Source organism: Rhinopithecus roxellana, chromosome 2 (genome assembly GCF_007565055.1).
Source record: "Rhinopithecus roxellana isolate Shanxi Qingling chromosome 2, ASM756505v1, whole genome shotgun sequence".
NCBI lineage: Eukaryota > Metazoa > Chordata > Mammalia > Primates > Cercopithecidae > Rhinopithecus > Rhinopithecus roxellana.
This window is the reverse complement of record NC_044550.1, coordinates 48,374,621-48,397,751: the sequence shown is the minus strand read 5'-3', so window position 1 is coordinate 48,397,751 and position 23,131 is coordinate 48,374,621. Positions and strand designations below refer to the sequence as shown.

The 23,131-nt window shown below is 35.8% G+C and overlaps 1 protein-coding gene across 12 annotated transcripts in view; it reads left to right on the top strand.

The window, feature by feature from the left end:
• Nucleotides 1–23,131, top strand: part of PTPN13 (protein tyrosine phosphatase non-receptor type 13) — a 228,430-nt gene that overhangs the window by 163,845 nt on the left and 41,454 nt on the right. For 5 of the 12 annotated variants that reach the window (XM_030919866.1, XM_030919891.1, XM_030919884.1 and 2 more), the window contains 15 exons: nucleotides 1,846–1,938; nucleotides 2,267–2,374; nucleotides 2,546–2,677; nucleotides 6,360–6,823; nucleotides 8,219–8,365; nucleotides 9,052–9,145; nucleotides 10,099–10,184; nucleotides 11,465–11,624; nucleotides 13,044–13,258; nucleotides 13,376–13,474; nucleotides 15,303–15,667; nucleotides 16,907–17,090; nucleotides 18,507–18,665; nucleotides 19,178–19,349; nucleotides 19,449–19,659. In XM_030919866.1, coding sequence (XP_030775726.1) covers nucleotides 1,846–1,938; nucleotides 2,267–2,374; nucleotides 2,546–2,677; nucleotides 6,360–6,823; nucleotides 8,219–8,365; nucleotides 9,052–9,145; nucleotides 10,099–10,184; nucleotides 11,465–11,624; nucleotides 13,044–13,258; nucleotides 13,376–13,474; nucleotides 15,303–15,667; nucleotides 16,907–17,090; nucleotides 18,507–18,665; nucleotides 19,178–19,349; nucleotides 19,449–19,659 — 2,689 coding nt within the window. The remainder of the gene's footprint in view (nucleotides 1–1,845; nucleotides 1,939–2,266; nucleotides 2,375–2,545; nucleotides 2,678–6,359; nucleotides 6,824–8,218; nucleotides 8,366–9,051; nucleotides 9,146–10,098; nucleotides 10,185–11,464; nucleotides 11,625–13,043; nucleotides 13,259–13,375; nucleotides 13,475–15,302; nucleotides 15,668–16,906; nucleotides 17,091–18,506; nucleotides 18,666–19,177; nucleotides 19,350–19,448; nucleotides 19,660–23,131) is intronic. The other 7 variants (XM_030919897.1, XM_030919901.1, XM_030919873.1 and 4 more) reach the window with 3 other exon arrangements.

Below are 23,131 nucleotides of genomic sequence, written 5' to 3'. Positions count from 1 at the left end.
TACTTCACACCATTGTCCAATGATACTTTTTGTAATTTAATTAATAAAATCATTAGAAATGCTGAATTACCACTACTCTTATTGCTAATAACTAAGTTTGGGTCAAAAAGAAACAACAGAATAGGAATATATACTCTACAGAGAACTAGCAAACTTTCACCAAAACAGTATTGAGATACAAGGCTAATTCACTCCTGAGAGGAAATTATTGTTGTTACTGTCTTTTGAAATTAAAAGAATTTATTTATACAATATGAAGTATCACATTACATCATTTAAGCATCAGTACAAGTTTTGTGACAAAATTACTATTTGTTTTGTGACATATTAATACGGTGTTAAGTCCGTGGGTGGTTATATGTTGCACATACAGAAATAAAGTCTGTTTTCATACTGATTTGGTTGTTACAAAAATGCATACCAAGGTTTAAGGAAATTCTGGCTTACAGTTTAGTGAAACCAAAACCTCTCATTTTCAGAAAGCTTCAATATACTTGAGAAGTATGCAGAGTTGAATTTGAAGATTCACTTTACAAAAATATCCTTAGGAATATGTTGAACAAACTCACCATCACCAACACCTTCACACACAGACCAATTTGAACTGTCGTTGTAATTGATGTTAGGAAGTGTGTGTGTGTTTGTGTAAATGCTTGAATTGCAAAGTGGATGAATTAACTTGATAAGCATGTCAATTAAGTGTCATATTTATTGGTTTGAGAAGTTATTTGTGAATGATTAGCCTACTTTAAAAAACCTAGTGGAAATAAGAAAAAATAAATTCTAGTTCTCATGATGACATTCATTCAATTTATTTAACTAGGATTTATCAAGTACTGACTTCAGGCATTTTAATGGGCACTGATACTAGTTATTATGTTGAGCAGGTCACAAAGTGTTATTCCTCATCTGCAAAACAATGGTTAAAAATCTCTTTACTTGCGAGATTGTTGCACAAATAGAATTTGAAATGAATGAAGATCCTTTGAGAGTACATGTGCTAGACAAGGAATTATTAACGGGACTATTAAAAATAGTCCCAGTTTCTGACCAGGTGCCGTAGCTCACACCTGAAATTCCAGCTCTTTTGGAGGCCTAGACAGGAGGATCACTTGAGGCCAGGAGTTCAAGACCAGCCTGGGCAACATAGAGAGACTCCATTTCTACAAAAATAAAAAATTAGCTAGGCGTGATGGCACATGCCTGTCATACTAGCTATTCAGGAAGCTGGGGTGGGAGGATCTGCTTGAGCCCAGGAGTCGAGGCTACAGTGAGCTGTGACTATGCCACTACACTTATCCTGAGCAGCAGAGCAAGACTCTGTCTCAAAAAAAAAAAGAAATCTAGTTTCTTCTTGCTATTTGACTCAAGAACCTATTAAGAATATTTTACTAATTATAAATTTAAATGTCAACCATTAATTAGAAGGAATGTTTTAATATATTGAGCACTGTCAAATTCAGGGAGTCGATTGTGGTATAACAGACAGAAAACCTAAATTGAAAAGTTCAGCTCTCTCCTGTGCTAGCTGAGTAAATTTGTGCAAATCATTTAACCTATTGAGGTTTATTAAATCATTTGTAACTGAAATATACTTATTTCAAAAGGATAGCTTATGAAGAATAAATGTAATATGTAGTCATTTTATAAATCATAAATCACTATAAAAATATAAAATGTTAACAGTATCAGTAAACTTAAAATATATGAGTATCAGTAAACTTAAAATACATGTTTAAGTGACTGAGCAATTAACATATTTAGTTAACATTTAAATTGTTAAAACAAACTGACAGTCTTAATGCCTGAACATGTTATATTTATTTTTAAATTATAAATTCCCAGTAGATGTGCTACACAAAAGATGGAGCATAGTATCTTCACCAGAAAGGGAGATCACCCTGGTAAACCTGAAAAAAGATGCAAAGTATGGCTTGGGTAAGTCACTGTGAGATTCTTAAAGGTCTATGATTCTTGAGGATTCAGAGGAAAAGTCTATAGCATAGCATTGGCATTGCAGCACCAGCTCACTTCTGATCTCAAGATACTGACTGGCTGCCCACTCACAAGCCCATCACCCTACCCGCCCAGTCCACCAAATGCCAAATATGAGATGCCTACAAGAAATACTTCCACAAAATTTAATATGTGTTACTTATTAATCATTTGATATCAACAGTCCCCACATTTCTGTGTTTCAGGCAGGCTAATCATTAGTCTTTGAAAGCAGCAAATGAAACTCTTTTTTAAATGTGTTGTTTTACAGGATTTCAAATTATTGGTGGGGAAAAGATGGGAAGACTGGACCTAGGCATATTTATCAGTTCAATTACCCCTGGAGGACCAGCTGACTTGGATGGATGCTTGAAGCCAGGTACTTTACATTTTGGTAATTCTCTAAGTATTTTCTGACAGGCATAAATTTGCACGGGTGGAGAAAATGGAACTTAGGCCAAACAAAAATATTGAGAAAGAGATGATATTTCTAAGATTCAGAATAAATGTATCTTTGTTGTTGAAAATACTGGATTCTCTATTTGTACAGGAGACCGTTTGATATCTGTGAATAGTGTGAGTCTGGAGGGAGTCAGCCACCATGCTGCAATTGAAATTTTGCAAAATGCACCTGAAGATGTGACACTTGTTATCTCTCAGCCAAAAGAAAAGATATCCAAAGGTAATGTTTTGAATGTCTCTTATGTATTCTGTGTCACTTTTCTGTCTCATTCCTTGTTAGTGGTATTTGCACAAAAGTGGATTCATTGTGTACAAAATTGATGCAACTTAAGTGAACTCTGATTATTTCGTGTGTTCCATCTCCTTTTCTCAAATCAGAGATAGACTCATTTATCATTGTGTAGTTAATATTACATAACAGTTATATATAAAGTCCTGTCCTGAACCAGATTATGAAAAGGAAAGAACAACCACCAAAACCCAGAAATTTTAAAACAAGAATATATCATTTTGTCTCATTATTCCAGTCTTTAGCAGTTTAGAGACAAAGCACTTGATGAAGATCAGATGACCAGCATTTGAGCTTCACCTGTGCCTTTTATCAGCTGTATGACTTAAGTCTTCTTGAGCCATAGTTTTCTTTTGTTTTTACTTAAAGAGTAGACAGTGATGTTTGTCCTGCTTTGTCTGCCTTGCACAGAGTTATTTGTTACAAGGATCAAGCGGTAGCACAGTATTTGTGGAAGAAGCACACATAGCCCCTGTGGCATAGAACAGTGCAGTGGGAAACAGAGAGGGTTACAGAATCCAGGGTCAGATTCTGTCTCTACCACCTAAAACTGTACACCTTGAGCAAATCACATAAACCTTCTAAGTCTCATTGTGCTCATATATCAAATGGTGACTATAAACATGCTTATCCTATAGATTATGAAAATTAATTGAGATAATGCATGTAAAGAATAAGCACATTGCCTGGTGCATAGGAAGCATTTAAATGTGAATTTTAGCTGTCATTAATATTGTTTTTCAAAAACGTTGAAGTGCTAGATATAAGTAAGTTACCTTCATGCCAAAGATACTGGGAAATACATAAAAGAATTAGTAAAAAAAAATTAGCTGAAAAACAATTTTAGATAGTGAATTTTAGACATAGCTTTGGATTCTTACGATAAAATAGAAGATGAAAAACGTGAACATATTGTATGTTGTGACAAAATCTTATTAAAATATAGATGTGTCATTTTGACTATGGTTTCTTCTTACTGAATATTATATGCATTTTGTATGTCTGTAAATGTACATATATAAATAACATGTTACACACTTGTTTACTGTGAGCAAACACAATGGATAGAAGGGAAATAGAAGATACCACCACTGCCCACAGGAGGCTTATATAATCTAATTATAATTTAGTCACATTAGGCAAAGAAAGACAACTGCAGTTGGAAACGTTATAACATGCTTCTAAGTTTAAAGCAGCCAAGACCAGAAATTTTTCACTGGGTCCCATTATTCACCATTTTTTAACCAAAAGGATAATAGGAATTCAGAATAAATGTATTGCCCCCTGAATAAAGCTCTAAGGGATTTCCATCTTACTCATGCTTTCAATAGATGTTTTATAGAAAATTTATTCATTTGTTCAACATTTGAATGTTCAACATTCATTTCTTCAGTGCCTGTGATGTGCAAGATAAAAAAACTCTGCCCTAATGGAACTTACTCTTTATCGGGGGAGGCAAGTATTCTTGTCTGACTAGACAGATTTTTAATTGTAACTATAAGTTTTAATTGTAACTTTAAGTGTTAACAGGAAGCCCAAGGTGCCAAGAGGGCATATAACAGAGGAACTTTACCTATTGTGAGGATCAGAGAAGGCTTTTCTTCTCAGCAGAGTTTTGTGTGGTTTTTTTCTGTCCATGCTAAATAAAAATTAAAAGCATAATGTTAAAAGTATACATCTGTGAAATTGTTTCTTCAGAAAGGTAGGTGAATCTTATCATGGTCTGTAACTATTTTGTAGTGTCACTTTGAAAAGAGGTAAAACCCAAAAGAACTTAGAAAATTACCAATGTGTATTCTAGCTACCCCTGTTAATTGTTAGGCACCAAAGAGGAAGGTTTTTAGTTTTGTTTTTGTTTGCTAATTTTTAAAGTTACAGAATACATACTCGTTTATTAAAAATAAATCCAATTTATGCAAAACCTATGAAATAAGAAGTCAAAGTCCCCTTACCCCATTTCCTAGGGAAACTTTTTGGCATACATGTAGCCTTCTGTGTAGAATAGATATATATGTGATGTGTGTATGTGTGTGTATATAAAACAACATATATGTACACTATTTATTTTTTAAAATCTGTTTTATACTCTAAATACCATTCTGTAACTACTTACTTAGCATATTCTGTTGCTATACATGTGCATGCATATCTTTTTAATGCAACATTATATTTATGTTATAGGCATATCAAAACTTATTCAACTTTTCTTCTATTATTATGTATCCAAGTTAGCTATAATTCTATTATAAATGTTACTCCAACAAATACGCTTTTTAACACACCATTGAAAATGTATGTATTTCTAGAGGTTAGTTGCCTGGAACTAGATAAAAGAGTATGTACATTAAAATTTTGACAAGTGCCACCAAATTGGGCTACAAAAAGTTTTACCAATTTATAGACTAACCAAGTAGATATAGCAGTGCTTTTCTCCTCATACCATCAGTGGTGCTTGAAATTATCAGTCATTCTCATTTTTGTCAGCCAAATAAGTAGAGAACTGCATTAAACTGCAGACCCCTGAGCAATAGTGAGAATGTCTTTTTATATATTTACTATTTGTATTTTACTCTGAATTTCCAGTCTACATATCTCTTGGGAGTCTACATATCTCATGGGAGTTTTGAAAACCTCTTCTTTGTTGAATTTTAGCAATTCTTTGTATATTAGGGACACTAATTCTTTGTTTATTGTTTGTTGTCAGAAATATTTTCTCTCTAGTTGCTCATTACTCTTATTTTTTCCCTTGTTGTCAATTACTACATAAAACTTTTAATTTCTTATAAATTCCCATCTTTAATTCCTTTACACGTGCCTTCCGTGGTTTGTGTCTTCAGAAAGCTTTCTAAAGTGGCTTTTTGTTTGTTTGTTCTTTGAGACAGTCTTGCTCTGTCACCCAGGCTGAAGTGCAGTGGCACAATCACTGCTCACTTCAGGCTCTGCCTCCCGGGTTCAAGTGATTCTTCTGCATCAGCTTCCTGAGCAGCTGGGACTACAGGTGCACACCATCATGCCCAGCTAATTTTTGTGTTTTTGGTACAGACAGGGTTTCACCATGTTGGGCAGGCTGGTCTCGAACTCCTGGCCTCAAGTGATCTGCCTGCCTCCACCTCCCGAAGTGCTGGGATTATAGGATTACAAGCATGAGCCACTGTGCCTGGCCTAAAGTGGCTTTTGATAAGAACTATATATAAGCAATTTGGAGTTGCCTTCCATGATAATCACTTGGAGTCCAAAAAATGCAATTTAATAAGTCAATATAAAGTAAGTGTGCAAATAACTATTTAATAAGGACAAGGTATGTTGGATACTAAGAAAATAGAAATTATGGAATCAGTAGAGTCTTCACAGAGGATACCGGTTTGAAGTGGGTCTTGGAGAATGGAAATGGGGAGTTAAGGTGAAAAGGGTATGCATTTCAATAGAGGTTGTCACAAGAATGACCGAAGGAGAGAGCAAAGAAAGTCTACCAAACACATGACCTAATGGTGTTTTGCATGTACCATCCTTATAAAATCCTTCCAACAACCTTCAGGAAACATTGTGTATGTGTGTAAGCACAAGCATGTGTGTCACTAACTTGTTATTCTCATTGATGGATTTTGACTTTTAGTGCCTTCTACTCCTGTGCATCTCACCAATGGGATGAAAAACTACATGAAGAAATCTTCCTACATGCAAGACAGTGCTACAGATTCTTCTTCCAAGGATCACCACTGGTCACGTGGTACCCTGAGGCACATCTCGGAGAACTCCTCTGGGCTGTCTGGGGGCCTGCGGGAAGGAAGCCTGAGTTCTCAAGATTCCAGGACCGAGAGTGCCAGCTTATCTCAGAGCCAGGTCAATGGTTTCTTTGTCAGCCATTTAGGTGACCAAACCTGGCAGGAATCACAGCATGGCAGCCCTTCCCCATCTATAATATCCAAAGCAACTGAGAAAAAGACTTCCACTGATAGTAACCAAAGCAAAACTAAAAAGCCAGGCATTTCTGATGCAACTGATTACTCGGACCATGGAGATTCAGACATGGATGAAGCCACTTACTCCAGCAGTCAGGATCATCAAACACCAAAAAAGGCATAGTTTAATTTTAATATTTTGGTTTTCTCATTTAACAAAGCAAAATAGCAGCAAATACATTACAGAGCACAATAATCTACAAGATGCTTTCATTATTCTGGAAAAAAGAAATAGTTTATATCTTCTAATTGCTACTGCATTTGATTCTAACTTTCAGAGAAATCCACAGCTTTGGATGATAACTTTAAATGGCTATGACTCTGCAAACTTGCTGTCTAATAACCCAAAGAAGGAATATGCAGATTATGATTGTTTTCTTACCAGTTGTCTCTAGCATGTTAATGTTTATATTAATAAGAGAATTTTAATATCTGAAAATTGTTTCTAAATAGTTCATATAATGGCCATTTGAATTTACTATTTATAGTCTAAATTCTTCTGAAGTTCTGAATGAATGATAATAACGACATTGAAAATAGCTCATTCTGGCTGGGCACAGTGACCCACATCTATAATCCCAACACTTTGGGAAGCAGAGGTGGGAGGATTGCTTGAGGCCAGGAGTTCAAGATCAGCCTGGGCAACATAGGGAGACCCTATCTCTACAAAACATTTCTTAAAAAATTATCCAAGCGAGGTGGCATGTATCTGTGGTCCTAGATCCTTGAGAGGCTGGGTGGGAGGATCGCTTGAGCCCAAAGCCCAGGTGATTGAGCCAGACCCCAACAGAAAGAAGGGAAGGAAAGGAGAAGAGGAGGGAGAGAGATAAGGAAGGAAGGGAAGAAAGAGAGTAGCTTATTCCTAGAAATGGTATAAATTTAAACCCAAATTCACAAGCAGTTTTAGAAAAAAATCTTACGCCTTTCGTTGACTGAAAAATTAACATTCCTCATAAGAGTTATACTGTTATGAATAGGGCTTAGCTGTTGTTCCTATGTTTATATTATTGGATTAATAAATATAAGTAATGTAAACATGAAACCTCATTTTAGAGGCTCGGGTTAAAAGCTACTGCTTGATATATATTGATTATTAAAGGAAATAAAACTAATTTGTAAACTTAGGAATATAAAAAGCATTGGACCAGGATTATATAAAAGCCAAGTTTGAACTGGGTTCTGTATAGACTTCAATCTACCATATCTAGCAGTTTGACCTGAAGCAAGCGCTTTAATCTCTAGACATCAGTTTCCTCAACCATAAAATATGAATACATTGGACTAGAAGATCTCTAAGATCTCTTCCAACCTTTATGTTCTTTGACTATACTCTATCCTTTAATATCTTGCTTTTTCTTAATTTTTCCAAAAACACATATTTGTCTTTCGATAATAATTCATTTTGACTCTAGTCAGCTTTGTCCTGAGCTAGGTTTAAAAAATAAATAAAAAAGAAAAATTATAATTCATTTTGACTCTAACAAGAAATCTTCGTTTGTTTTTCTTTGTTAAGGAATCTTCCTCTTCAGTGAATACATCCAATAAAATGAATTTTAAAACTTTTTCTTCATCACCTCCTAAGCCTGGAGATATCTTTGAGGTTGAACTGGCTAAAAATGATAACAGCTTGGGGATAAGTGTCACGGTACTGTTTGACAAGGTTTTCAAATGTTTTCTCTTCTTTAATTTCCAGCAGCCTATTGTATGTCAACTTTTTAACTGAATTATTTTGCATCAAAAGGGACACATCAAATATTTCCAGAATCCTAAAATTGAATCGTATCTTAAAACTTTTTTTAAAATTGTGTTAGTCACTTTTTCCTGTGATTTTAAAAAAATTAGACAAACACTACTTTTTTCTCCATAGATTTAATACTTGCTTTATCTGAATATAAAACTTGCTAATTGTAAAATTAATGCAATGCTTTGTAGATATTTGACAGTTTCTACGTGAGCATAGATGATATATTTCTAAACTACATTATTAGTAATTAAAGACTGTATATTTCTATATACTCTCCATAATATATAATACCTTGTAAACATGTTAGTATCTTAAAATTAGAAGTTCCCAAGGAATATATATATATTATATATATAAAGATATATATATCTTTAAGATAGTTAGAAATGTGAGCATAGGCTATTTGATAAAATTATTTTTGAATTATACTGATGAAGATACTATCCCTCATTAGTATACTAATGAATATACTGTACATCAGCACGTGCTGATGGGATGCCACTGCTTTGGCTGATGAGTTGAATCCTTTCTAGGCCTGAGATTTGAAAGAGAGTGCAAAATTTTTCATATTATAAAATATTATTTTGTCTTTTTCTCTTTAGGGAGGTGTGAATACAAGTGTCAGACATGGTGGCATTTATGTGAAAGCTGTTATTCCCAAGGGAGCAGCAGAGTCTGATGGTAGAATTCACAAAGGTATAGTGTTTATATTGTGTAGGAATTATATACATGAATATTACAGCAAATAGATAAGGAATTATAAAGTTGATAACTGATCTTCAAATTTATAATATAAAATAAGAACATACTCAATTATGAAACTGTAGCATTAAGAAACTCTTTGATGCCATTTCAAAAACTATTCTTCCCAGCTTATTTTCTTGTATCAGAAGATATCTATACATCAACATTGTGTGGGAAGTTAAAAAAATTAAAAAGGAAAGAAAATACCTAGACAGTGCTTTCATTCATATTTTACACGTACTACGAAGCAAATTGCTGTAAAAACACTGACATCTACACTTGTTTTTTTGTTTGTTTTGTTTTGTTTTTTCAAGACAGAGTCTTGCTCTGTCACCCAGGCTGGAGTGCAATGGTGCGATCTCGGCTCACTGCAACCTCCGCCTCCTGGGTTCAAGTGATTCCTGTGCCTCAGCTGCCCAAGTAGCTGGGACTACAGGCACACACCACCGACTAATTTTTGTGTCTTTAGTAAAGACAGGTTTTCACCATGTTGGCCAGGCTGGTCTTGAACTCCTGACCTCAGGTGATCCCCCCCCACCTTGGCCTCCCAAAGTGTTGGGATTACAAGCATGAGCCTCTGAACCCAGCCTGATATCTACAGTTCTAGTAAGAACTAACTAGGAACTTTCCTCCAATCTCTAAATATTTATAGTTCAACTTATCTTTTCTCTTGATTTAAATTTATTTTTATAAAGTTATTGTTCTAAAATATACTTAACATTAGCCATAAAATTGGGGATAAATTAAATAACATATTAAAGAAACTCTGTAACACAGTTTCTTCCAGAGTTTGCCTGAGTCTGTCCTCAAACAAATTAATATGAAATAAGGCCATAAGATTTAAAAGAACATGTAGGATTTTTATTTATGATTTGTTTCTTTCAAAATAACTGCCTAATTTTTAGGTGATCGCGTCCTAGCTGTCAATGGAGTTAGTCTAGAAGGAGCCACCCATAAGCAAGCTGTGGAAACACTGAGAAATACAGGACAGGTAACAGATCATTACACCAACCTTTTACAGTACCTTAGAAGAGCAAAACAATGTGTGAATAAAATCAGTTCTCACTGAGATCTCTAAATTTGTTAGCTAATCAAGAAACCAAGCCTGATGTATATAACCATCTGAGTTGTTTTTTCCTTCCAAATTGAAATGCAAGTATTACAAGACATTTTTTACTGAGGAAGCTAACTTTCTATGTCATATTTAGCACTTACATTACCAAAGAGATCTGATGGGGGAGGGGTGGAAATTGCGTTTTAAATTTGTTGTATAAACATCTGATTTCTAGTGGTTTTCACTCTTATTCTTTAGCCTGAACATAAAATTTATTTTGTTGAAGTACATTTTGAGTCAGGGAGTTTACCAAATTATCTATAATGGTCTTTGGAAGTTTTTGTTGTTGTTTTGAGACAGGGTCTTGCTGTGAGGCCCAGGCTGGAGTGCAGTGGTACTATTGCGGCTCACTGCAACGTTGACTTCCCGGGCTCAAGTGATCCTCCTGCCTCAGTCTCCCAAGTAGCTGGGACTACAGGCGCATGCCACCATGCCCCGCTAGTTTATTTTTTATTTCTTGTAGAGATGGGGGTCTCCCTGTGTTGCCCATGCTGGTCTCGAACTCCTAAGCAAGAAGTGATCTTCTTGCCCCAGCCCACCAAAGTGCTGGGATTACAGGCAGGAGCCACTACACCTGGCTTTTTTTTTTTCTTCTTCTTTTTTTTTTTGAGATGGAGTTTTGCTCTTGTCACCCAGGCTGGAATGCAATGGCATGATCTCGGCTCATTGCAACCTCCGCCTCCCAGAGTCAAGCAATTCTCCTGCCTCAGCCTATCACATAGCTGGGATTACAGGCACCCATCACTACACCTGGCTAATTTTTGTATTTTTAGCAGAGATGGGGTTTCACCTTGTTGGTCAGGCTGGTCTCCAACTTCCAACCTCAGGTGATCTGCCCACCTTGGCCTCCCAAAGTGCTGGGATTACTAGCATGAGCCAGCCACTGCACCTGGCCATTATCATACATTTCTAACATGTATTATATTTATAATATATTATTTTTAATCATTTATCTTCCTATACAGAAATGTAATAAAAACTTGATTTTGAAACCTTCAACCCCTTGCTTTTGTTCCTCTGTATTTTTTTTCTCCCTCTTCATTTGGTGGACCAAATTTGGTAGTTACTTTAAATGATTTTATACCATTAAGTCCTGAAAATGTATCTATTTTCTTAGCATTCTTCTTAATTAATGAAATGCTATTTTACTTATCCAGGTGGTTCATCTGTTATTAGAAAAGGGACAATCTCCAACATCTAAAGAACACATCCCGGTAACCCCACAGTGTACCCTTTCAGATCAGAATGCCCAAGGTCAAGGCCCAGAAAAAGTGAAGAAAACAACTCAGGTCAAAGACTACAGCTTTGTCACTGAAGGTCAGGCCTTGGGAGACTACAATCTCACCTTTAAATTATTCCTCGCCTATTCAAAATTTGATTCTTACATTTTGGATTACAGTTAATGCCCTAGTTTTGTTCATTATTCTTGCCAAGGGCAAATAATAATCTGACATAGCACCATACTGAATAAAGACAGAAACATATTTGCAGCTCATAGAGTCTGAAAGACTTTGGATAATGAAGCCATGCATGATTATGCTCTTTTAAAAATCCTTTAAATTGTTGTAAAAATCAAAATGAAATTTTGTAAGTGAAAAAATAAAGAAAAACAAATGCTGAGATGCCTTCAAACCCGTGTGAAACCTTGACCCTTAGTTTTTTGTTTTTGTTTTTGTTTTTGTTTTTTTGAGATGGAGTCTCGTTCTGTCGCCCAGGCTGGAGTGCAGTGGTGCAATCTTGGCTCACTGCAACCTCCACCCCTGAGATCAAGCTATTCTCCTGGCTCAGCTTCCCGAGTAGCTGGGATTATAGGCACACACCACCACACCTGGCTAATTTTTGTATTTTTAGTAAAGACGGGGTTTCGCCATGTTGGCCAAACTGGTCTTGAACTCCTGACCTCAGGTGATCCGCCCTCCTCAACCTCCCAAAATGCTGGGATTACAGGCATGAGCCACCACACCTAGCCCCATCATTCTTGCTTTAAATCAGTTTGGTTTTTTTTTAAACACCCAAATCAACCATGAGCAAAGACTTTAAATATGTTTTTAAATTATTTTCTCATTATTGTTCTTTTAATTTATTTAGCTGATAAGAAATTTATTGAAATACTGCAATTTATCTAAGTTAAATTACACCTCCCCAGAATATTACAATGTCAGTTTATTTCCACATAACCTCCTCTAACGTTTATTTTGTTCTTCTTTTCATCTTTCTCACACTGTGTACCTGAATTTCTCCCATATCTGTCCTTCCATGGAATTTCCCCCTTTTTTTTTTCATCTATTGTCATACTTTGTTTTGTTTTGCTTTTGTAGAGATTGGATCTCACTGTATTGCCCAGGCTGGTCTCAAACTCCTGGGTTCAAGCAACCCTCCTACTTCGGCCTCCCGAAGTACTGGGGTTATAGGCATGAGACGCTGTGCCCGACCATAGTGTCTTTTAAAATACATGAGTTTGATGCATAATTCCATTTTCAGAATCCTACTTTCAGAATTCTCCTTCCTAATCAAACAGCTTAGTTCATGCAGTTACTTGATAAGATTTCTTAATGATGGAAATAGACTGTAGGATACAGCTTCAGTATACTATAAGAGTGCAGTAAGTACACACAGAGCTGTAAATATGGGAAAATAGACTTTTTAAAATGTGTCTAGAAGTATATATGTTTGTATGTTCATATGTAAACACAGCATGTTAACAATATCTCAATTTTTTTATATCTTTTTCTCCAGAAAATACATTTGAGGTAAAATTGTTTAAAAATAGCTCAGGTCTAGGATTCAGTTTTTCTCGAGAAGATAATCTTATACCGGAGCAAATTAATGCCAGCATAGTAAGGGTTAAAAAGCTCTTTCCTGGACAGCCAGCAGCAGAAAGTGGAAAAATTGATGTAGGAGATGTTATCTTGAAAGTGAATGGAGCCTCTTTGAAAGGACTATCACAGCAGGTGAGCCCCTAGCTTGTGGAGTATAGCATTTTTAGTGATGAGATGGATTGACCTTTCAAAATGGTTTCATAATGCTGGTTTAACTATACCTTCATTTGTCATTCATGGTATCCCCAGGAAGTTATATCTGCTCTCAGGGGAACTGCTCCAGAAGTGTTCTTGCTTCTCTGCAGACCTCCACCTGGTGTGCTACCGGAAATTGATACCGCGCTTTTGGTGAGACTTATGAAAAGTAATTTACATTTTTATAGCCTATCAACTTAGCAACTAACTAATTCAGCTATGGTGGTTTCATCATGAATTGTCCTCCTGGGTTTCATACCTGGCTACTTGTTTTTAGGTAGGCGTGTTATCTTTACGTGACAACTTCTTTGAATGTATTCCATATTTGTATAATAATATAAAGTAATTTAGTTCACCTTCTCTTCTCCCCTTTCCAATTCTGCAATTATAGGATTTTGGGGATTTGTTTTCTAAGCATAAATAGAAACAGAAAAATACATAAAGTAATGTTACAAAAACCTTTTGTCCATATCTCCATTGAGCCAAACAAGGAAAAGTGATTCTTATTCTGAGCTAGTTTGGATTAAAATGAGAATTCTTCAGAATTTTAGCCTTTTTTAACACGAGGTCACAGAGAAAGGGATATGTTTATCCATTTCCCTTTTTTACATCAAGGAATAGCTGAGGGATCCAAAATGGTGACTTATAAATTATTTGCTGACAGGTAGGAATCTGAATGTAACTGAATTTAGATTTGACTGCTCATGGCTCAGAAGCCATACACAAGAAACAAGGGTTGGTAGGAAGAGAAGCAGGTTTATTTGGAAAGCCAGCAAACTGAGAAGATGGTCATCCTAAAATACTATCTTAAGTCAGTACAGATTTCAGTCTCTTTTTAAGTTAAGGGCAAGAGGAAGAGAAGGGGGTTGAGATCAAGAGGTGACCGAAGACCACAGATATCTGGGTGCCAGCAAGGGCCCGAGGAGGTTGGGAACCTCTTTGTCCTTAGTCAGGTGACAATGCTCCTATAAATCTTTAACATAACATAGATAGTTGTTTACATACTTCTTCTTTGATCCCAGAGTTACTTTTTAAAACTACATGATTGTTGTTTTTGCATATTACCTCAGTGCTCTAAAATTATCCTTGCCTACGTGCAGAAATGGATAAAGGCCTCTTAAACAAAAGTGGAGTTAGTTATGTTCATTATTGCTGTTTCAGTGTTACATAGACATAGATGAATACTGTTCTCATTAAAGAAAGACCGCTTTTGGCCTGTCTACTTAAAATAGCCTTCTGCTACCAGTGAATAGTGACTCCTAGGTATGAAAGGCAGGATTATCTGGGCCAGAAGTTTTAACCCTTATTTTGGGGGAAGAGGAAAATAATACTATTAGGAGAACATTAATAGGAAAATAACATTTCTGTGAGATGCATTATAAATAGCATTTTAAAAAACTACATTGATTTGAGGCACCAGATAGGAAAAAGTGAATGGAACTCTCTTGATGTACATATAAGTTGGTATCAGTTTTTAGAAAACAATTTGGAAATACTTAAATAGCCTATTAAAAATGTGCTATATTCTGACAGTATAGAAAATTACAAAGTAATAGAAACTCGGGTAAAAATTCACATACAAAGAGGTTCTTCTAGATTTCTATTAATAATGAAAAGCTAGAAACAACTCTATGCCCAATAAAAGGAGAAGGCAGAAATAAAGGTATAGCCATCCACTGGACCATTATACAGGTATTAAAATTGTTTTAAAGCATATTTAAGGACTTAAGAAAATATTTATGATAGAACCCTAATTTTTGACAACATGAGACAAAATACATATTACACTAGTTCTAACTCAAGATATAAATTGTACAATATTAACTGTTTTATATATTATTTTCTCTAGTGAACATAAATTACTTTTATTAGAAAATTCAATGCATATTTTAGTAGAAAGTTGTTCAATGGTTTATTTTCAAATAAATGCTTCTAAAATTCATAGAATGGTCACGAATCTCTTTAAATGTGTCCATTACAGACCCCACTTCAGTCTCTAGCACAAGTACTTCCAAACAGCAGTAAAGACTCTTCTCAGCTATCATGTGTGGAGCAAAGCACCAGCTCAGATGAAAATGAAATGTCTGACAAAAGCAAGAAACACTGCAAGTCCCCATCGAGAAGAGACAGTTACAGTGACAGCAGTGGGAGTGGAGAAGATGACTTAGTGACAGCTCCAGCAAACATATCAAATTCGACCTGGAGTTCAGCTTTGCATCAGACTCTAAGCAGCATGGTGTCACAGGCACAGAGTCATCATGAAGCACCCAAGAGTCAAGAAGATTCCATTTGTACCATGTTTTACTATCCTCAGAAAATTCCCAGTAAACCAGAGTTTGTGGACAGGTATCATCAATATAATGTGAACAGCTCAAAGCAACTGGTGGTTTTTATTAGCAGTAGCAGCAACATGCATTTCTGTAAGAAGGAAATGTGTGTGTCTGTGACCTTCACAGTGGTTAGGCAGAGGATGACTCTATTGGATGTCTAGCTATTGTGACTGATAGTTTTAGTTAGCAAACCAATAAGGTCTCTAGTCAGTCAGCCTGAGTCTTTCTTCCATCTTGAGCATATTTACTAGTTAACTAAGAAAGTTATTTGTATTTCACCGTTAATCATACTACTTAGACAGAAACAGAAGAGACTTATTTAGGCAGTAACACAGTGGGAGAGTAGGGACCAGAAATATAGAGGGGAGATAAGGGCAGAGAGTTTGCAAAAGGTAAGACAAAGAAGATGGGGAAAAGAAGAAATGATTGAAAACATAGAAGCATACAAAGAGAAAGACTACATCAATACATCACATAATTATTCATACATTTTACTCTTTGTTTATGTCTTTGTATCTATCCGCATCCAACCATATTTGTTCAAGTTTTTTTCCTTTGTATTTTATCCAAAATAACCACAGGAGTCAGACTTTTATTCTTCTTTCTTCTTTTCCTTATTATGTTGAAACACACATTAAGCTTCTGATAACATTAGCTTCAGCTTTGAATTAACAACTAGAAATCAAAAGAATTCTATTTAACCTATCTTGCTGACTTTATGCAATTTAAAGAGCTTCATCAAAATAGAACCTAGGCCGGCGCGATGGCTCACATCTATAATCCCAGCATTTTGGGAGGCCAAGGCAGGCAGCTTGCTTGAGCTCAGGAGTTTGAGACCAGCCTGGGCAACATGGCAAAACCCCATCTCTACTAAAAATACAAAAATTAGTTGGGTATGATGACACACACCTGTAATCCCAGCTACTCGGGCGGCTGTGGCAGGAGAATCACTTGACCCTGGGAGGCAGAGGCTGCAGTGAACCGAGATTTCACCACTGCACTCCAGCCAGGGCAACAGAGTGAGACCCTGTCTTAAAAAAACAAAAAAGAACCTAGACAGAGAATAAATTATTGTTAATTTTAGCATTTAACAGACATAGAGTAAATTCATAGTCCAGAGTCATACAAAAAGTAACTAGGATCTCAGTTCAAATCAGACATGAATATTTGTTAAGCATTTTCTGTTTCTGGCACAAACTTACCATATTGACATCGAAATGTATCTGAAAATAGTCTTACTTCTTTGTCTCTGTAGTAATCCTTCTTCCCCTCTACCACCGGATATGGCTCCTGGGCAGAGTTATCAACCCCAATCAGAATCTGCTTCCTCTAATTCAATGGATAAGTATCATATACATCACATTTCTGAACCAACTAGACAAGAAAACTGGACACCTTTGAAAAATGATTTGGAAAATCACCTTGAAGACTTTGAGCTGGTAAGTTGTTTTCTCTATATTTAAAAAAAAAAAAAAATCCATATTTTTTAAAAGAAGGTGTGTTCATAAAGTTTCCCTTTAGGGAAAAAGCTATCTTTTAAAATAGCTTCATATCTGTGTCTAATAAATGGATAGCATATCTGGTATGTTTCTATGCTGAGAAATTAAGAAATAAAGCAAAAAGACCTGAGTATAAATCCTGATTCTACCACTGACTTGCGACAATTTGGCAGACTCCTATGGACCAATCGCTTAATTCTTCTGAGTCTTGGTAGCTTTGACTATAAAATGGAGCAAGTAACCTCACCGAACTGTGGTGAAGATTAAATGAAATAACATATGTAAAGCACCTGGTATAGTATCTGCTACAGAGGAGACCCTTAGTAAATATTATTTTTATCTGCTTCTCAAATTCTGATGAGTTACCTATTTAATTTTTAACCAAGTTTGAATGTAATTTTTTTTCTCCTCCACACTTTTTTTGTGTGCTCAAATGGCATCCTTTACATTGTAATAATAATCCTAGAACTTCTAAACCTACAAATAAGATCTGGAAACAAAATTTCCAAGTATAATATCCTTTACATTCATTGAAAGTTAGCCTTTTTAAATACTGCTTTTATTATCCAAGTAGTAAATGTTTATTGTAGAAAAATTATTAAACAGAGAAGAAGATTAAAGCCACTATAATCTTATTACCCCAAAACTGTTAACGTTTTGGAGCTAAGTTTCCAGGTCCTTTTTTTTTTTTTTTGGCCTATAATTGTGCATGTGTGTATTGGAGATGAGGGGTGTGCAGCATCTGCATCTTCAGTTTCATTCTTAAAAATAATCTTTCATTCTTCTTAGAAATCTTTCACCCTTCTAAGCAACCTCTGTGTCTCATTTGAAATATTTTAAAAGTATATTTTATTTATACAACAAAATTATTAAGATTGTGATAATCACCAAAAGACTTCATATTTTTACCAAAAAAAAAAAAACTTTTTGTGGCTCTTTGCATCTGTTTAGAAATATGTGGCTCTTTGCATTTGTTTAGAAATATATGAATTTTTTTTCTGAACCTTTCCTCCAAAAAGTATTCTTTGATCATCAAAGTATAACCACTATTGTGTCCTTATTTATCCTAAAAATATAAGAATGAAAGCATGAGTAAATTCTGTCTCTGCTGTCTCTAGACAAACACATAATGTTGTACTTAAACTTAACTTTTACGTGGGATGCAGTCAGGGGACAGTCTGTCTAGAATCAGACAAACTGTCTAGAGTCAGACAGACTTGACTTCTTCACTTGGACAAGTTAAGTAACCTTTTAAGGTTTGACTTTCTCCTCTGTTAAGTGAAATAATAGTCATCTTTCTGTTTGTCTATAGTGCAGAATAGACAACCTGAAAGTATTACTGTTTTCTTCCCTTAGGAAGTAGAACTCCTCATTACCTTAATTAAATCAGAAAAAGGAAGCCTGGGTTTTACAGTAACCAAAGGCAGTCAGAGAATTGGTTGTTATGTTCATGATGTCATACAGGATCCAGCCAAAAGTGATGGAAGGCTAAAACCTGGGGACCGGCTCATAAAGGTGAGACATTTAAGAGGAATGGATTATTTGTGTAACTGTAGACAAAGAGCAAGCCAAAAAAAGAAGGTTGAATTATTGTAATACTGTATTTCTCTATTCGGTTTATGCTTTCTATTTCCACCACTTAAAAGTAAAGGCCTTTATATCGTTAACAGTTTGGGAAATTATTTTTAATTTGAAAGTCCTTTTAATCTCAGTTAAAGCATAAAACAAGCTGTCTTAGGTCTCAGGGACAGAAAGTTTAAATTACTTAGAGGATGAATTTCCTGGATTTGCAAAATAATGATGCATTTGTTAGGGATTTAACATTATTATTTCATTGTAATGGCTTGATCGTTGTGCCTATGATTTCCGTAATAAAGGGGATTACCAATAAATCAGAGATCACTGTTGTGAATCTCTTACTAGCTAATATATATTATAAATTAGGAAGATTATTATATTTTATTGGCAATTTAGCTTCTCTTTTCTAAACATTGTGATTCTCACTTGCTCCTTTCTTGGTTTTGTAGGTTAATGATACGGATGTTACTAATATGACTCACACAGATGCAGTTAATCTGCTCCGAGCTGCATCCAAAACAGTCAGATTACTTATTGGACGAGTTCTGGAATTACCCAGAATACCAATGTTGCCTCATTTGCTACCAGACATAACACTAACGTGCAACAAAGAGGAGTTGGGTAATGAAAAGTCAAACTTTGTACAATATGATTTTCTTGGTTAGCTTAAGAGTTAGTACTCTTATGACTGAGAAAACAAATATTTTCTATTCTTTCAAGGTTTTTCCTTATCTGGAGGTCATGACAGCCTTTATCAAGTGGTATATATTAGTGATATTAATCCAAGGTCCATCGCAGCCATTGAGGGTAATCTCCAGCTATTAGATGTCATCCATTATGTGAATGGAGTCAGCACACAAGGAATGACCTTGGAGGAAGTTAACAGAGCATTAGACATGTCACTTCCTTCATTGGTATTGAAAGCAACAAGGTACTCTGCAATTATTTATGAGTTTTGATTGTGCATGTGTGTGCATATCAGGTCATTGATTATACTTACATTCTCCGAAATTATATTACTGAATTAGTAATTCATAGACTACATTGGCAGGACTTAATAAATTTAAAACAGACTTCTTCATAGGCGATTTTGAGAACACTAAGGGAATAATAGAATGGTTACCACATTTATCAGTTAGGATGTTTTCACTTGCAAGTAATAGAAAATAGAACTCAACTTTTGTTTAAACAAGAGAGGGAATTTATTGGGAATTTTTTTTTCTTTTTTAGACAAGAGTTTCACTCTTGTTGCCCAGGCTGGAGTACAGTGGTGCAATCTTGGCTCACTGCAACCTCCACCTCCCAGGTTCAAGCGGTTCTCCTGCCTCAGCCTCCCGAGTAGCTGGGACTACAGGTACCCGCCACCACACCTGGCTCATTTTTGTATTTTTAGTAGAGACACGGTTTCACCATGTTGGCCAGGCTGGTCTTGAACTCCTGACCTCAGGTGATCCCCCCGCCTTGGCCTCCCAAAGTGCTGGGATTATAGGCATGAGCCACCCTGCCCAGCCCCAGATTTATTGGTTTATATTGGACTTTTAAAATTCCAGAGATAAGGTGATCATCAGGTGAAATCTGATCAGGGCTCTATCTTATTTGCTACTTTTAGTTATTTCCTCCTCCCTGTATCAGTTTTCTTTATGATAATCAAATGACTACATCATCTTCATACTTCCCACCTATATACCACATCACATCACCTAGAGCAGTATTCAAACAGAAATCTCACCAATCACTACTATTCAAGCAAGTAGCATTTTGCCTAAATTAAGGTCTATCTCTAAGTTGGAAGCAAGGGATAAGAATATACAGGTGCTCCTCATACAGTGGGGTTACATCCCAGTAAACCCATGGTAAATTGAAAATATCTTAAGTCAAAACCGCATTTAAAATACCTAGCCTACCAAACATCACAACTTATTAGCCTAGCCTAGACTACTGTAAACAGTTTTACATTACTTACATTACATTATCCTACAGTTGGACAAAATCATCTAACACAAAGCTTATTTTATAATAAAATGTTGAATATCTCATGTAATTTATTGACTACTGTACTGGAAATGAAACACAGGATGATTGTATGGGTATTCAAAGTATGGTTCCTACCAAATGTGTGTCACTCTTACAGTGTCATAAAGCTGCACCATTGTAAGTTGGGGACCATCAGTATTGATTGGCTTAAGCCAGTCCTGGCTCATTCCCAGAGCTGGGATAGGATTAATCCTACTGGAACCTCATGACTGCTACCCCTGAGGCATAGAACTACCACATCTACTCAACCTTATACAGTTTTACATTATAAAAAAAAATGCTAATAGCAACATTGCTTTCACTTATAATGGAAATAGATTGAGAAAATGTATTAGTTTCCTATTACTATTGTAAAAAATTACTATAAGTTTAGTGGCTTAAAATAACACGAGTTTATTACATTAACTTTCTGAAGGTCTGAAGTACAAAATGGGCCTTCCTGTGGTAAAATCAAGGTGTCAGCAGGGCTGCATTCCTTCTGTAGGTCCCAGGAGAAAATCTGTTTTCCACCCTCTAGAGACTCCCCATACACCTTAGTTTATGGCTCACTTCCATCTTCAAAGCCAGCAACTGCAGCACCCTCTGCTTCTGCTGCCATATCTCTTTCTCTGACTCAGACTTTCCTGCCTCCCTCTTTTACTTATGAGGACCCCTGTGATTGTAACGGGCCCACCTAGATAATCCAAAATAACCTCCCCATATCAAAATCTGAACCTAATCATAGCTACAGTTTCTTTTGCCATATAAATAGTAATATCTTCAGAGGTTCTGAGGATTAGAACAGAATCATTAGAACATAAACATCTTGGAAGGGGATTATTCTGCCTACCACAATTTACAGGAATCCAGGCTTTCTAGATTACAGACTTAAGTTATATAAAGGGAAATTCTCATTTTTGTTTGTGAATTATTTCTTTTAAAGTATGGGGACTTGTTGATCAAATCGTTGATTATAAACTTGTTTATTCCTTCTGAACCTGTAAATTAGATTATGTACTTTTTTTCCCCTTGAACATAGTCTTTGACTTGATTCCTTCATATATTATCTAAAAATTGGATTGGCATACAATTGTTTTCATAGGTCTACTTGAATGTTAATTAGGAAGGGAGGGAAATCTTCAAACAATCTGGAAAGTATTTATGTGAAAATTAATATTTTTGCTAACTTTAAGTCCAACTGAATATTTTGCCTCAAAATTAGTAGAGCACTCTTCAGCCCAGCCTTGAAGTAATTTTCTTTTGTCTTTCTGCTTTTATCTTAGCTGTAGTCACCAAAAATACAGTCATGGTAGTCACAATTACTTTCTCCTTCATTCTTCGTCTAGCTCTCTCTTCATTGTGTGTGTCTGCCCTCTTTTATTAAAGCCCATAGGGTAGCAATAATGGAGGGATGCATACTTGTAGTAATTATCTGTATGTCCACTTTCTAGAGACTCCTCATACTCCTTGGTTTATGACCTCCTTCCATAAAGGGAACTGTAAAGGGTTTGGAATTTTACTGTACTTGCAAGCTAATAAGCTAGCCTGTCTTTGTTACATGGATGCTGGCAGAAGACATAAAACTCCTGAATCAGAGATAAAAGACTATTACTAATGCATAGCAAGCAGCGTGAGCATGGCATCCATGTCAGTTCCACTGTCTTCCAGGTCCCACAAAAATGACATATGTGGGCCTGTGGATTTGTACACATGCAATGGGTTGTATTATAGGAGAGGAATGCTGTAAGAAGAGCCTTGGGAACCCACCATTTTATAGCAGTCTGTAAGAAAGCCTGTTTTTTGCTGGGGGAGAGAAGTTACCACATCCTTCATGGTTGCTCACTGCAGATATAACCTTAAGAAGTAGCCCAGATAAAGAAAAGGTCAGGACCTTGCATTTTGGGGCTAGTCAGCAAGAACATACAGGGGTACTCAGAACTTGAAATATATTGCGCCACCCAATACTGTACACCTTAGGCAACTCCCCTTTTCTCTCAATTATCAGCAACAATAAGATTGCATACTAATCTTCTTATTTCTAAGGTGCTATCTTTTTGGCTGTTTTGTACTTTGGGTGGTACCATTCTTCTTATAGTCCTTTGAAATAGAAATATTTCATCTAGATTTTCACTTTAATTTAAAAGAAAAACACGTATCAAGGGCTTTAGATATATAAAACTTAATGATCTGTGACTTCTAAGTTATCTTTGAACTATTGACTAAGTGACAGTGAACTGAGTTATTAGATAATGAATATAGCAGTGTTTTCAATAGAAGGGGAAATAGGGTGATATGTTAAACTGAAGCCCAGAGAAAAACTACGTAAAGAAGTGATTCTTAACCTTTTTTGGGTCAAGAATATCTTCCGGGCCAGGCGCAGTGGCTCACAC